At 40.5% G+C, this 14695-nt stretch overlaps 1 protein-coding gene across 2 annotated transcripts in view; it reads right to left on the minus strand.

Annotated features, from left to right (window-relative positions):
* Positions 1-14695, minus strand: part of loxl2b (lysyl oxidase-like 2b) — a 65042-nt gene that overhangs the window by 26882 nt on the left and 23465 nt on the right. For both annotated transcript variants that reach the window (XM_035786079.2, XM_035786078.2), the window contains exon 5: positions 1531-1747. In XM_035786079.2, coding sequence (XP_035641972.1) covers positions 1531-1747 — 217 coding nt within the window. The remainder of the gene's footprint in view (positions 1-1530; positions 1748-14695) is intronic.

Here is a 14695-nt window from a genome sequence, read left to right on the forward strand (position 1 = left end):
TAATGCGTCTCAGAAAACTACATTGTCCATCGATCTCTCACAGGATTCATCAGATCAGCGATAAATTAACACACTCATATTGACAGAATATAGTTCGACCCCCACAGCTACAGTATTTCTCCTATCTACTGTATGTTTTATTTGCCATAGCAGAAATCTGACTGAATAATAGAAATAGAATCACTAGAACAGGTATCCCCAGTCAAGTCAATAGGTCTGGCTATATCCGGTGTTGTGATTACATTTCTATAGAAAGAATGCAGTGGTTTAGTAACTCCGTGGTGGCAAAACTGGCCTTTTCCCTTTATTCAGATTACAACATCTCACTTTGGTTATTTGAAAATGAAATCATCTCCAGAATATCCCTATTTTTTTTAAACAAGTCACATAAAGCTAGTTTGAAATTTTATTTTAATCCACCAGAAAGATGAATATTACAACAAATATTATGACTAAACTCAAATATATAATTGACATTTTATTTTTAAACATAATGTTGAGGGGGAAAAATTGCATAATATTTGTTAATGATATTATAAATAGGACTGGTGAAGTTGTCACACATGCAGCTAACAAACATATATGTAAATGTCTGCTATATCCAACATTATAACCAACTGATTGCAACATTACCGCAAAAATGAAGAAGCAAGTGGAAGGGAGAGAACATAAGGAACTTGTCTGTTGGCCCTACATTAAAGATCAAAATTGGTGAAAGAAAATTGTGACAAATAAATAAGTATACAGTGCCTTGCGAAAGTATTCGGCCCCCTTGAACTTTGCGACCGTTTGCCACATTTCAGGCTTCAAACAAAGATATAAAACTGTATTTTTTTGTGAAGAATCAACAACAAGTGGGACACAATCATGAAGTGGAACGACATTTATTGGATATTTCAAACTTTTTTAACAAATCAAAAACTGAAAAATTGGGCGTGCAAAATTATTCAGCCCCTTTACTTTCAGTGCAGCATACTCTCTCCAGAAGTTCAGTGAATGATCCAATGTTGACCTAAATGACTAATGATGATAAATACAATCCACTTGTGTGTAATCAAGTCTCCGTATAAATGCACCTGCACTGTGATAGTCTCAGAGGTCCGTTAAAAGCGCAGAGAGCATTATGAAGAACAAGGAACACACCAGGCAGGTTTGTTAAAAAAGTTTGAAATATCCAATAAATGTCATTCCACTTCATGATTGTGTCCCACTTGTTGTTGATTCTTGATTCTTTATATCTTTATGTTCGAAGCCTGAAATGTGGCAAAAGGTCGCAAAGTTCAAGGGGGCCGAATACTTTCCCAAGGCACTGTACCAGTTTCATTTAAGGGCCCAAAAATTGCCAGCTGTGCCATACAGGTTGCAAAATATTCGGGAAGAGATTTTCGACGTGCCGATTCCATGGCAACATGGTTCATGAACTAATACACAAAACAATGCCAGGTTCAAAACGTAGAGTTTTTCCAATTTAAATTATTATACAAAATTATTGCAACCAATGGAATAAAAATAAATGTATGTGGTGCCTACCTCTTGTCTAAAGGCCTTCCTGAAGCCTGTCATGGGGGTTGGGGAGAAGGCTCTTCCTGGCACACAGCTGACCACCACGGGCGTGCCCCCACCACAGGTGCTATTGGCCTTTGCTGCCACGGCATGGCCCAGCTTGCAGCTTGACACGTGGGCCTCGTTTCCAGTGCAGTTGACAGAGTAATCCCAGTAAGAGGGCTTTCTCCTGCGAGCAAACATCCTGAGAACACAGGGAACACATAGTCAAAAAACAACATTTCATACACAAGACTGCTATCCCTTTTTCCCCTAACACCTATAAACTACAGCAGCAAACATAACCGTATGTAGTCAGCCAGTGGGTAAATAACAGGGCATATCCGATTACAAAGGGGTTTCCGTATTAGGATACAGACGTGCATGTTTAGTCTGGGATGTGAACAACACGTGAGGTTAATTGAGGTCTTCCAGGCCTGTAGGGATGTTAATCCATTCCTTTCCTTTTTAATAGTTAGCCAACCAAAGTGTTTAATGAACGTTTAGGGCAGAACAGCGTGTGCTCATCCTGCGTCTATATCACATGTCTGAGAGGTGTACATGAAAGCAGATTAAAGAGGAGGAGACACGCACACGGCATTGGTTTTCCATTTGGAACGTGGATAAAGAATATTGCCGCTCACTGTCTGGAACCCATGCAAAGCCAGCGTTCATTGAGACTGCGGGCGACATACAGAAGTTGTGAGTGTAGGATGGAAAAATAGAACTTCGGGGGAAAAAGGACCGAAAAAGCAATCGCATGTTTGTTTCTATTGCTACGCTTTAATAGAAAACTGCAATTTACACAGTAATGTGGGGGATTATCAACAATAAAATATTGAGAAAGCATTATACTGCAGCATACTGTAAATCAGGGTTCCCCAAATGGCAGTGATTTTATTCTAAGCAACAAGAAAAACACGTTTTGTTTTTAAATATATTCGTTTTAATTATTGGACATAAATGACTGCAAAAACACCAGCAAATCAGCTCCAAGTGATTTTAATCTAGGAAATCTGTTCCAAAGTATTTCCACAAATAAAAGAGGGATGGATATACAGTGCATTTGACTTTTTCCACATTTTGTTATGTTATAGCCTTATTCCAAAATGGATTTAAATAAAACATCTCAATCTCCTGTGACACGCAATACCCTGTAATGACAAAGCAAAAACTGTTTTTGAGAATTGTTTGGCAAAAAAAAAACTAAAAACAACTGAAATTTCACATTTACATAGGTATTCAAGACCCTTAACTCAGTACTTAGTTGAAGCACCTTTGGCAGTGATTCCTGCCTGGAGACTTCATGGGTATGACACAACAAGCTTCGTGCACATGTATTTGGGAAGTTTCTCCCATTCTTCTCTGCAGATCCTCTCAAGCTCTGTCAGGTTCGATGGGGAGCATCGATGCACAGCTATTTTCAGGTCTCTTCAGTGATGTTAGATCGGGTTCAAGTCCGGGCTCTGGCTGGGCCATTGATGGACATTCAGAGATCTGAGCACTCTGGAGCAGGTTTCCATCAAGGATCTCTCTGCTTTTTGCTCCATTAATCTTTCCCTCGATTCTGACTAGTGTCCCTGTCCCTGGCACTGAAAAACATCCCCACAGCATGATGCTGCCACCACCATGCTACACCGTAGGGATAGTGCCAGGTTTCCTCAAGACTTGACACTTGGCATTCAGGCCAAAGAGTTCAATCTTGATTTCATCAGACCAGAGAATCTTGTTTTTCAAGGTCTGATAGTCCTTAGGTGCTTTTTGGCTCCAAGCGGGCTGTCATGTGCCTTTTCCTTAGGAGTGGCTTCCGTCTGGCCCCTCTACCATAAAGGCCTGATTGGTGAAGTGCTGCAGAGATGGTTATCTTTCTGGAAGGTTCTTCTATCTCCACAGAGGAACTCTGGTGCTCTGTCAGAGTGACCAGCGGGTTCTTGGTCACCTCCCTGATGAAAGCCCTTCTCCCCCGATTGCTGAGTTTGGCCGGGCGACCAGTACTAAGAAGAGTCTTGGTGGTTCCAAACTTCTTCCATTTAAGAATGATGGAGGCCACTGTGTTCTTGGGGACCTTCAATGCTGCAGAAATGTTTTGGTTCTCCACCCTACAGAATCCAGTACAATACCGTATTTTTGGAGTGCAATTTTTTGGGGGGACCACTAGTCAATGCACGCCTCTTATAAGGCACACCTCGAAATATGATAATGAGCCAGAAACAACAATACCATTATTATATTTTGAGGCATGCCTTGTTGCAACTGTTAGTGTGACTCTGTACCAATTTAACTCATATGTGGTTATAATGCCACATCAATTTATAAAATATAAGGGCCAGATTGGAATGGCAGCAAGTTTTAAATATTTATTGCTTAAGTATTGTGTCATGTCCTTTTGGTCTCTTTTGCACTGCAGTTGCTGCCAGTTTAAAAGCCTTTGTTACGGCTTCTAGAAGTTCAAAGGATCTAAAACACCAAATATTAATTGATATGATGTAATGTGTAAGCACATTACCTAGCAGCCAACCTCGCTTGCACCAATCCCCATGTAATTCAGGTGAAATACTGTGAAATCTCCCCCCAATGAATTTAATTAATTAATTAATCCATTCATTAATGTATTATGATTATGGTAGCATTTACTTTTTTTTTTTTACAGTACAATACAGTCAATTCTACTGCATTGTACTGTATGTCATTACACAGTATTCACTTTGATACTGTATTTAGATTACAGGAACTCCTTTAGGGTGTACCTTTCATCAGCTTTAAAGTTTGCAGGTTCTATCATCTATTTTGAAAGATGCATTTTTTAAATGAAACATACCACGGCACGGATGACATGCATCTGGAAGATGTGTACTCAACCCTTATGACCTCCAAATGATTTGGAATATGCTACGTTAAACTAGAGGGCATACAGAGGCATTTGAGCAGAGGCAAAGTTTGGATTATGAAATAACTGTAGACATTGGCTGTGTGCCGCCGCCTAGACCAAATGCCAGACTATAAAAACAATCTGCATGTTTCATGGGTTTAAACCAGGTGCAGGCCGGGAGAGATGGAAAGTAGGGAGCTGCTGTGCTGTGTTTACCTAAGAGGAAACTTCTCTCCTTCTCTACCCCTACCGAGACAGTATATTCAAGGCTGCTTCAGATCTAGAGGCGAGAGCTAAGGTTTGAGTGATTAATAACCGCTGGCTATTCCTCTGCAGGTTTCCACGTGTATGTAAGAGTTAGATCTTTCCCCAGCCCAGTCAGTACCCCATTACGACTACTTTAAGGAATGCACTCATCCGGTATACACAGTATATATACAAAGGGGGGGAAGGTTACTTACAGTTTTTCTCAATTGCGTACAAGCAATTTTCTATAGCAGAACACCTATGATCAAATACATTTACAGAATTTCAGAAATGTTCTTGCTTTAGTACCTGACTTGCATATCTTAGGTGCTCTAAGGTCAGGTTGTAAGGCAAGAAAATGACTTTAAATACAAATGTCATCTAGGCAATGGTTGATGATTTTTATGATTTTTTTTTACAATATTGCAGACATTCAGAGATGTAGAGAATGATGTTGCGTTACTTCTAAGTCATCATCTTCGACATTGTGACCCTCCATTATGGAGCTTTGCTTTGGTGTGGATTGAGGCCTATGCACTCATATTAGTTGCGTTCCTCACGTCCTCCATTGTATTCATCTTTCCTTATTACTAGTGATAACGCTGATAAATGAATCCTTCACACAATGTCATTCTTTTTTTTTTTAATGATTTTTAAAATCAGAAATAATATTTGATTTAATGTGTATGAAATTGTTTGGTGAAGTATGCATAAAAGGAGAGTACTTGCCCATAATTCAGCACCTTTGGATAGTTGTTTTTCCAATTTTGATCATCATGATTTAGTGACTGCAACGAAATTGCATTGATCTACTGAGATTTTTTAGAGACAGACTATCTTACTGTTTTGTCTGCTAGGACTCAAGAGATAAGTATCGTTGCATTAATGATTTTGAAGGCAGACATGTTCTTTTGACGAATGTACACTATCTGCAATTTTGACTGTATAATATCGTTTTGATTAATGTATTTCTGTTTTGAGAAGGCAACATCATTTTGAAAAAGCATTTAATGTTTTGCAAAAGGCCAGAAATGTCTGTGCCGTGCAGACTCTGTTTTGAAAATCGACAACATTGTTTAAAACATTCTTTGAAGTATTGAGAAAAACTGTCAATTCTAAGAGATTGTGTGATGTGAAGCAGAATTACAGGATGTTTTTGTATTATTGCTCTGTATTAACCCCCTAGAGTTGATGTCCGCGCCCCACGGAAATATAATTAGCATTAACAAAAAATCCCATCAAAATCCATCTGGTTTAAGCTCGAGATATATGTTTTTTTGCTTGGGCTACGTCTCAATCCGCCAGGTCAGAGTGAGTAGGGATGACCTGTGATGTTCTCTTGATAAGTGTGTGAATTGGACCAATTTCCTGTCGAAATGTAACAAGCACTTTTTGGTGTCAGGGAAAATGTATGGAGTATAAAGTACATTATTTTCTTTAGGAATGTAGTGAAGTAAAAGTAAAGTTGGCAAAAATATAAATAGCAAAGTAAAGTACAGATACCACAAAAAAACGACTTAAGTAGTACTTTAAAGTATTTTTACTTAAGTACTTTACACCACTGATTAAGGCAAATATGTTCTCTATCCGATAAAGTGGAGCACCAATAATCAAAGAAAATGTATCCACAGCGAGAAGGTAAGAAGGTTAACGTTCTGGTGAGTTGTACGTTTGGTGAATAATGGCCTAAAGTGTCAGTAGCATATTTGGGTGTGAAAGAAACCACATAGGTTCATAATTTCCACTATGAGAGAACTCTTATTTAATTTTTATTTGTTTTGTTATTTTTTGTTGGGGGGCTTACAGGTGCATTATCCATTTCAAAGTACAGTATACGTTTATAAAACATGTACTGTACCCACTATCTACCCTAGCAACTAGGGTTGCTGGTCAGTCACTCACCACCATCAGCAAGGGTACGGATTCCATATTTGGACCATTGGGGGCGATGCAAAAGGCCACCCTCCAGATCGCAAGGGGTTATTGTGAAAGGAGTATGGGCATGACATTTTGATTTGCATCAAATTTAAATTGTGTGCGCAATAGTAGGACAAAAGCATAGTTTACATTGTTTAAGGGATATATCAGTGAAGACCACCTCTTCCAGGGCAATAGGAGACGCCATATCTTTCTATACTCAGCCAGGGGACTGAAGAATCATGTCTAAACCAATTTAGGATGGGATGAAATGCTAGTGCCTGAAAATACCATTTAAAATTTGATATGGATAGTCCCATGTCTTTTCCCATCTGCAAGTTTGTTAATTTTATCCTTGTCATATACATTTTGTAACAAGGGAAGCATTGAACTACAGAAATGAAAAAAAAAATGAAAAATTAGTGCTATACTTACATCCCTTCCCAATGAACCTTTGTGAACGTCTGTATTAATCATTTGAAGTAACAGTGGAACTCAACAGACCTCAGGAGGAATACCGTCACAACCAGGTGATTTGCCTTTATTCATGATACCTAATTCCCTTTTGAGCTCATGGAGAAACATTTGGTATTTCTGTTTTTTGACATTTGCGTTTCTGAAACCTGTTTTCACTTTGTCACTATGGGGTATTGTGTGTAGATTTATGAGGGCTGTAACGTAACAAAATGAAGAAAAATAAAGGGAACTGAATACTTTCCTAATGCACTGTACCTGGCCACCGCGGGGGAAATGTCACCATATGCGCAGCTATGAGCCTCAAATGGGGTCATCCACCGCCATGCCACCCTTGCACTATAGAACACTGCCCATCTCCTTAATTTCCTGAACACCTTACAGTACACGTCAATCTTTTTCACCCAGAGCAGAGAGTGCCAGGTGAGCAGCAAATGTATGTTCTAATTTGGGACGACATACGTTTCCATCGGGCTACTCAGGTCAGCAACTGCTTCCATGACTATCCCGGGTTTATCTCCCACCATATTGCCAATTCTCAACCCCATTGAGGAGTTGTTTTCAGCATGGCGTGGAAGGTGTATGGTCGCAAACCCCGTGAAGGTATGGCCCTTCTCCAGGCAATGGAGGAGGCCTGTGGTGACATTCCAGCAGAGTCCTGTCATGGGTGGATGCGTCATGCCAGAAGATATTTCCCCCACTGTCTGGCCATGGAGAATATCACCTGTGATGTTGATGAAAATCTGTGGCGGGACCATTACATTTCCATTTACATTTAAGTCATTTAGCAGACGCTCTTATCCAGAGCGACTTACAAATTGGTGCATTCACCTTATGACATCCAGTGGAACAGCCACTTTACAATAGTGCATCTAAATCTTTTAAGGGGGGGGGGGGTGAGAAGGATTACTTTATCCTATCCTAGGTATTCCTTAAAGAGGTGGGGTTTCAGGTGTCTCCGGAAGGTGGTGATTGACTCCGCTGTCCTGGCGTCGTGAGGGAGTGTGTTCCACCATTGGGGAGCCAGAGCAGCGAACAGTTTTGACTGGGCTGAGCGGGAACTGTACTTCCTCAGTGGTAGGGAGGCGAGCAGGCCAGAGGTGGATGAACGCAGTGCCCTTGTTTGGGTGTAGGGCCTGATCAGAGCCTGGAGGTACTGAGGTGCCGTTCCCCTCACAGCTCCGTAGGCAAGCACCATGGTCTTGTAGCGGATGCGAGCTTCAACTGGAAGCCAGTGGAGAGAGCGGAGGAGCGGGGTGACGTGAGAGAACTTGGGAAGGTTGAACACCAGACGGGCTGCGGCGTTCTGGATGAGTTGTAGGGGTTTAATGGCACAGGCAGGGAGCCCAGCCAACAGCGAGTTGCAGTAATCCAGACGGGAGATGACAAGTGCCTGGATTAGGACCTGCGCCGCTTCCTGTGTGAGGCAGGGTCGTACTCTGCGGATGTTGTAGAGCATGAACCTACAGGAACGGGCCACCGCCTTGATGTTAGTTGAGAACGACAGGACCAAACAACAGTATTTGTTTCTTGCCTTATGATTGTGATTTTACTGTATTTTGACAGTTTCTTTATCTATTCCGTACAATTATTCTAACATACTGTAGCTCAGTTGGTAGAGCATGGCGCTTGTAACGCCAGGGTAGTGGGTTCGATTCCCGGGACCACCCATACGTAGAATGTATGCACACATGACTGTAAGTCGCTTTGGATAAAAGCGTCTGCTAAATGGCATATATAGTACAGTAGTACAAATAGGACTATTTTTCTTCCTTTGCATATGCAAAATATATTTACTGTATGTTTGCATATTTACTGTATGTGTGCTTATGTAGCCGATGTGAAATTGCTAGCTAGTTAGCGGTGGTGCGCGCTTGTGGCGTTTCAATCGGTGACGTCACTTGCTCTGAGACCTTGAAGTAGTGGTTCCCCTTGCTCTGCAAGGGCCGCGGCTTTTGTGGAGCGATGGGTAACGATGCTTCGAGGGTGACTGTTGACGTGTGCAGAGCGTCCCTGGTTCGCGCCCAGGTCGGGGTGAGGGGACGGGCATACTTACAGTATGCTGTTTGTCATGTATTGATTCATGTTGAAATATAAAACTTGCATTGGTGTTCCTTTCTTGTTTGAGTACATGCAAACAATATACAGTGTGACAACAAAATCTTGGTCTTCACACTGAAATAAGCTCTGATAGGAGTGTTTTGAATATGTCACACCGGTTGTCACTAAGTTAGATACATTTGATGTGTGTGTGTCTCATTTGTATGCAGAGTTTCATTTTGAAGATAATAGCTAGTTTTACCATTCTTTTTATCTAAATTTTAATTGTTATTTTTAGTGTTGGTAAGCCCATGGGTATAAAATAAAAAGCATGACCCACAGGGCAACCCACTCATTGGCCGCTTCCCACCCAGAAGAACCTCTCTACAAATCATTCCCCCTTCCCCTTGTTTTGTCACATAAACTACTAGAATTGTAGCAACCAGGAAATGGCGGAGCAATTTCAGCATAGTACATCTTTAAAACAAAGTCAGATCTTCAATGTTATATCCACAATTAGAAAAAAAAGCAGTCTGGGCAGCATCTCCTACTGGAGCATTGATCTATCTACAGCTACCCTTTGGTCTCCCATCCAGGGTTTACACCAAGCTCAGCTTAGCGATGATCTTTGTCAGTAACTATTACCAATGTGCTATCGTAAAATTGATTGTTAACCTTTCTAGCGCAGGCGTTTCGCTAGCGGAACCCCTCAACAACATTCCACTGAAAAGGCAGCGTGCAAAATTCAAAACTATTTTTTAGAAATATATAACTTTTACACATTAACAAGTCCAATACAGCAAATGAAAGATAAACTTCTTGTTAATCTACCCACCATGTCCGATTTAAAAAAGGCTTTACAGCGAAAGCACAACATATGATTATGTTAGGTCAGACCCAAGTCACAAAAACACACAGCCATTTTTCCAGCCAATGATAGGAGTCACAAAAAGCAGAATATAGATTCAATTAATCACTAACCTTTGATGATCTTTGATGATCTTCATCAGATGACACTCATAGGACATCATGTTACTCAATGTTTTGTTTGATAATGTGCATATTTATTTCCAAAAATCTCAGTTTACATTGGCGCGTTACGTTCAGTGATGTTTTGATTCCAAAACATCTGGTGATTTTGCAAATAGCCACATCAAATCCCAGAAATACTCATAATAAACATTGATAACAGATACAAGTGTTATTCACAGAATTAAAGATAGACTCCTCCTTAATGCAACTGCTGTGTCAGATTTCAAAAAAACTTTACGGAAAAAGCATAATCTGAGTACGGAGCTCAGAGCCTAATCCAGCCAAAGAAATATCCGCCATGTTGGAGTCAACAGAAGTTAGAAATAACATAATAAATATTCACTTACGTTTGATGATCTTCGTCAGAATGCACTCCCAGGAATCCCAGTTCGACAATAAATGACTGATTTGTTCCATAAAGTCCATCATTTATGTCCAAATAGCCACTTGTTAGCGTATTAAACCCATTGATCCATCTTCAGGAGGCGCAAGCACTACGTCCAGACAAAAACTAGAAAAGTTCCATTACAGGTCGTAGAAACATCTCTAACGATGCATGGAATCAATCTTTAGGATGTTTTTAACATAAAACTTCAATAATGTTCCAACCGGAGAATTCCATTGTCTGTAGAAAAGCACTGGAACGAGAGCTAACTTGCCTGAGCCTGAGACATTCTGCCAGACCACTGACTCATTCAGCTCCCATTCCCCCCACCTTTATAGCAGAAGCCTGAAACAAGTTTATAAAGATGGTTGACATCTAGTGGAAGCCTTAGGAAGTGCAACTTGACCCCATAGACACTGTGTATTTGGTAGGCCAAGCTTTGAAAAACTACAAACCTCAGATTTCCCACTTCCTGGTTGGGTTTTTCTCAGGTTTTGCCTGCCATATGAGTTCTGTTATACTCACAGACATCATTCAAACAGTTTTAGAAACTTCAGAGTGTTTTCTATCCAATACTATTAATGATATGCATATATTAGCCTCTGGGATTGAGTAGAAGGCAGTTTATTCTGGGCACACATTTCATCCAAAGTGAAAATGCTGCCCCCTATCCCAAACAGGTTTAAAAACAAAATAGATTCACTATGTAAGTTACTCCAAATGGTAGAGGAAATTAAATGTGACCATCCTTTATCAATAATGTGTTATCAATTATGCTATTTAGGCCTATATATCATTTGTAAAGTCATCAACAGCTATTGTTTAATTTCAACCCAGAATTCAGCAAAAAAATAGAATTGGCCTAGGGTTTCAAGCTCTGGTTGATTTCAAATGTAATGATATTTAGTAGTGAATTGTGTTTGGTTGTCAATGCAACCAAATATCAACATTTGAAGAAGATGTATGTTCTGCTTCGATAGGTTTAACTCCAGTTTGTCTACAAAATAATTGATATGTTGGATTCACGTCTCCATCTCAACCAAAAATCTAAATTAAAGAATAGGACTAAATCAAATCAAACTTGATGTAATGTGCATTTAAAGTTTGATTTGATTTTGTCCTATTCTTTATCACTATATCACTTCTGAAACACAATAAATAGCCTATTAACTTTTCCGCAAGGTAACAAATTATATGTTGGGAGTCACCTCTCAAACTAAACCAAAAATAAAAGTTAAAGAATGGGATTAAACCAGTGGCTCAGATGGAACTATAAAGCAGTAGATACATCTCCTTTAAATGTTGATATTTAGTTGCGTTTTTAACCAAACACAATTGAATATTACTTTTGTAATACAGTAAATAACCTAAAGTTAAGGCTATTTTATAAACTAATGTAACATTCAACCTTAAAATGAGTAACACTTCAACGGACACATTTTGAGGTTACTGTAACTATACATTTCATCTTGTGTAATCATATGAAGCTGCATTTTCAAGATAGCATGCATAGGTCGATTCTGTGCAGAATCTCAAACGGCGTTGATCACTTGCACAATATCATTTTTATATAATATCAACTGCAATACAAGTCATTTGGTTCTGCTATTATATGAAGCACACTGATAACACATTAATCTAAATCCAAGATGGCGTAGCAGTCAGACGTATTTGTCTTTGTCCTGTCCCTTGTATATATCTTTTTATATCTTTTCCTTCGAATATCTTTTAAAAATATTTTCCTAAACCTCAACTTCTAAATACTCTCCTGCAACCCACCTCAACCAATGTGGAGTGGATCTGTTTTTTTTCTAAAGTATTTCTATTTATTTCAGATCTGGAATCCCTCAACTGAAGCTAGCCAGCTAACTAGCTACCAGCTATCAGTCAGCAAACCACTGCTAGTGGTTATCAGCTAACCTTTAGCATGGAAAGCTCTCGACTTTGGTGCTTGCTCTCGAAAATGTTCAGAGCATAATGGACCTATTGTTTTTGCTCCATATCCCCGGATCTCTGAACATTTTCATCTGGATCTTAGCAACTAGCTAACCGCAATCCCGGGTGACTACTCCTGGCTAGCGCTTCCATCCCGGAGCAAGCACCAATTAGCCTGAAGCTTGCCCGGATAGGGCTCCTGGGCTACCACCGAAGCCCATTCCCGGGCTACGATATCCAGATCCCTTATACTGCTGGTACGGGGCACGGAACCCTGCCGATCCTCTACGACTGGAATAACAATATAATCTGCCTGAGGATTCCAACAGGCCCATTCTGCTAACCGCGGCCTGCTAGCTACCTAGAGCTACTTGGAACCCTACTAATTCACGACTGGTCTATCGACGTCACCGCACGAAGAGGCAAAAACAGACATACAGTGGGGCAAAAAAGTATTTAGTCAGCCACCAATTGTGCAAGTTCTCCCACTTAAAAAGATGAGAGAGGCCTGTAATTTTCATCATAGGTACACTTCAACTATGACAGACAAAATGAGAAGAAAATCCAGAAAATCACATTGCAGGTTTTTTATGAATTTATTTGCAAATTATGGTGGAAAATAAGTATTTGGTCAATAACAAAAGTTTATCTCAATACTTGTTATATACCCTTGGTTGGCAATGACAGAGGTCAAACGTTTTCTGTAAGTCTTCACAAGGTTTTCACACACTGTTGCTGGTATTTTGGCCCATTCCTCCATGCAGATCTCCTCTAGAGCAGTGATATTTTGGGGCTGTTGCTGGGCAACACGGACTGTCAACTCCCTCCAAAGATGTTCTATGGGGTTGAGATCTGGAGACTGGCTCGGCCACTCCAGGACTGTTTAAATGCTTCTTACGAAGCCACTCCTTCGTTGCTCGGGCAGTGTGTTTGGGATCATTGTCATGCTGAAAGACCCAGCCACCTTTCATCTTCAATGCCCTTGCTGATGGAGGGAGGTTTTCACTCAAAATCTCACGATACATGGCCCCATTCATTCTTTCATTTAAATGGATCAGTCGTCCTGGTCCCTTTGCAGAAAAACAGCCCCAAAGCATGATGTTTCCACCCCCATGCTTCACAGTAGGTATGGTGTTCTTTGGATGCAAATCAGCATTCTTTGTCCTCCAAACACGATGAGTTGAGTGTTTACTCCCTTATCTTACCTCATTTGCACTCACGGTATACAGTGGGGAGAACAAGTACTTGATACACTGCCGATTTTGCAGGTTTTCCTATTTACAAAGCATGTAGAGGTCTGAAAGCATAGTGATAATACAATGGAAATGGCTGTCTTTTTGATTGTGTGAATATAGGTTGTAATCTCATTGATTAACATCTCAACCAAATTACTCAATTGTCCACCTTGAAATTACGTGATTTGCAGCTATTATTCAAATGTGCAGTTGGTTTAAGATAACAGTGGTGATGATGTTTTCAATGTGATTTTTCTTTGTTTTTATCATCTGCTATCGCCCACAAGTGAATCTTGCTATTTTTGAGAGTCTAGGATTGCGCGCACCAGCGAGGTACACTACATATACAAAAGTATGGATTTGGATATTTCAGCCACACCCGTTGCTGACAGGTGTATAAAATTAAGCACACTGCCATGCAATCTCCATAGACAAACATTGGCAGTAGAATGGCTTTACTGAAGAGCTCAGTGACTTTCAATGCGGCACTGTCATAAGATGTCAGTTTGTCAAAAAAAGTCAGTTCGTCAAATCTCTGCCCTGCTAGAGCTGCCCCAGTCCACTGTAAGTGTTGTTATTGTAAAGTGGAAATGTCTAGGAGCAACAACGGATCAGGCGCGAAGTAGTAGGCCACACAAGTACACAGAACGGGACCACCGAGTGCTGAAGCACGTAGCGCATAAAAATCCTCTCACACTCACTACCTAGTTACAAACTGCCTCTGGAAGCAATGTCAGCACAATAACTGTTCGTCGGGAGATTCGTGAAATGGGTTTCCATGGCCGAGCAGCCTCACGTAAGCCTAAGATTACCATGTGCAATGCCAAGCGTCGGCTGGAGTGGTGTAACGCTCACCTCCATTGGACTCTAGTGCAGTGGAAATGTGTTGTCTGTAGTGATGAATCACGCTTCACCATCTGGCAGTCCGATAGACGAATCTGGGTTTGGCGGATGCCAGGAGAACGCTACTTTCCCCAATGCATTGTGCCAACTGTAAAGTTTGGTGGAGGAATAATGGTC

Source organism: Oncorhynchus keta, chromosome 14 (assembly GCF_023373465.1).
Source record: "Oncorhynchus keta strain PuntledgeMale-10-30-2019 chromosome 14, Oket_V2, whole genome shotgun sequence".
Classification (NCBI taxonomy): domain Eukaryota; kingdom Metazoa; phylum Chordata; class Actinopteri; order Salmoniformes; family Salmonidae; genus Oncorhynchus; species Oncorhynchus keta.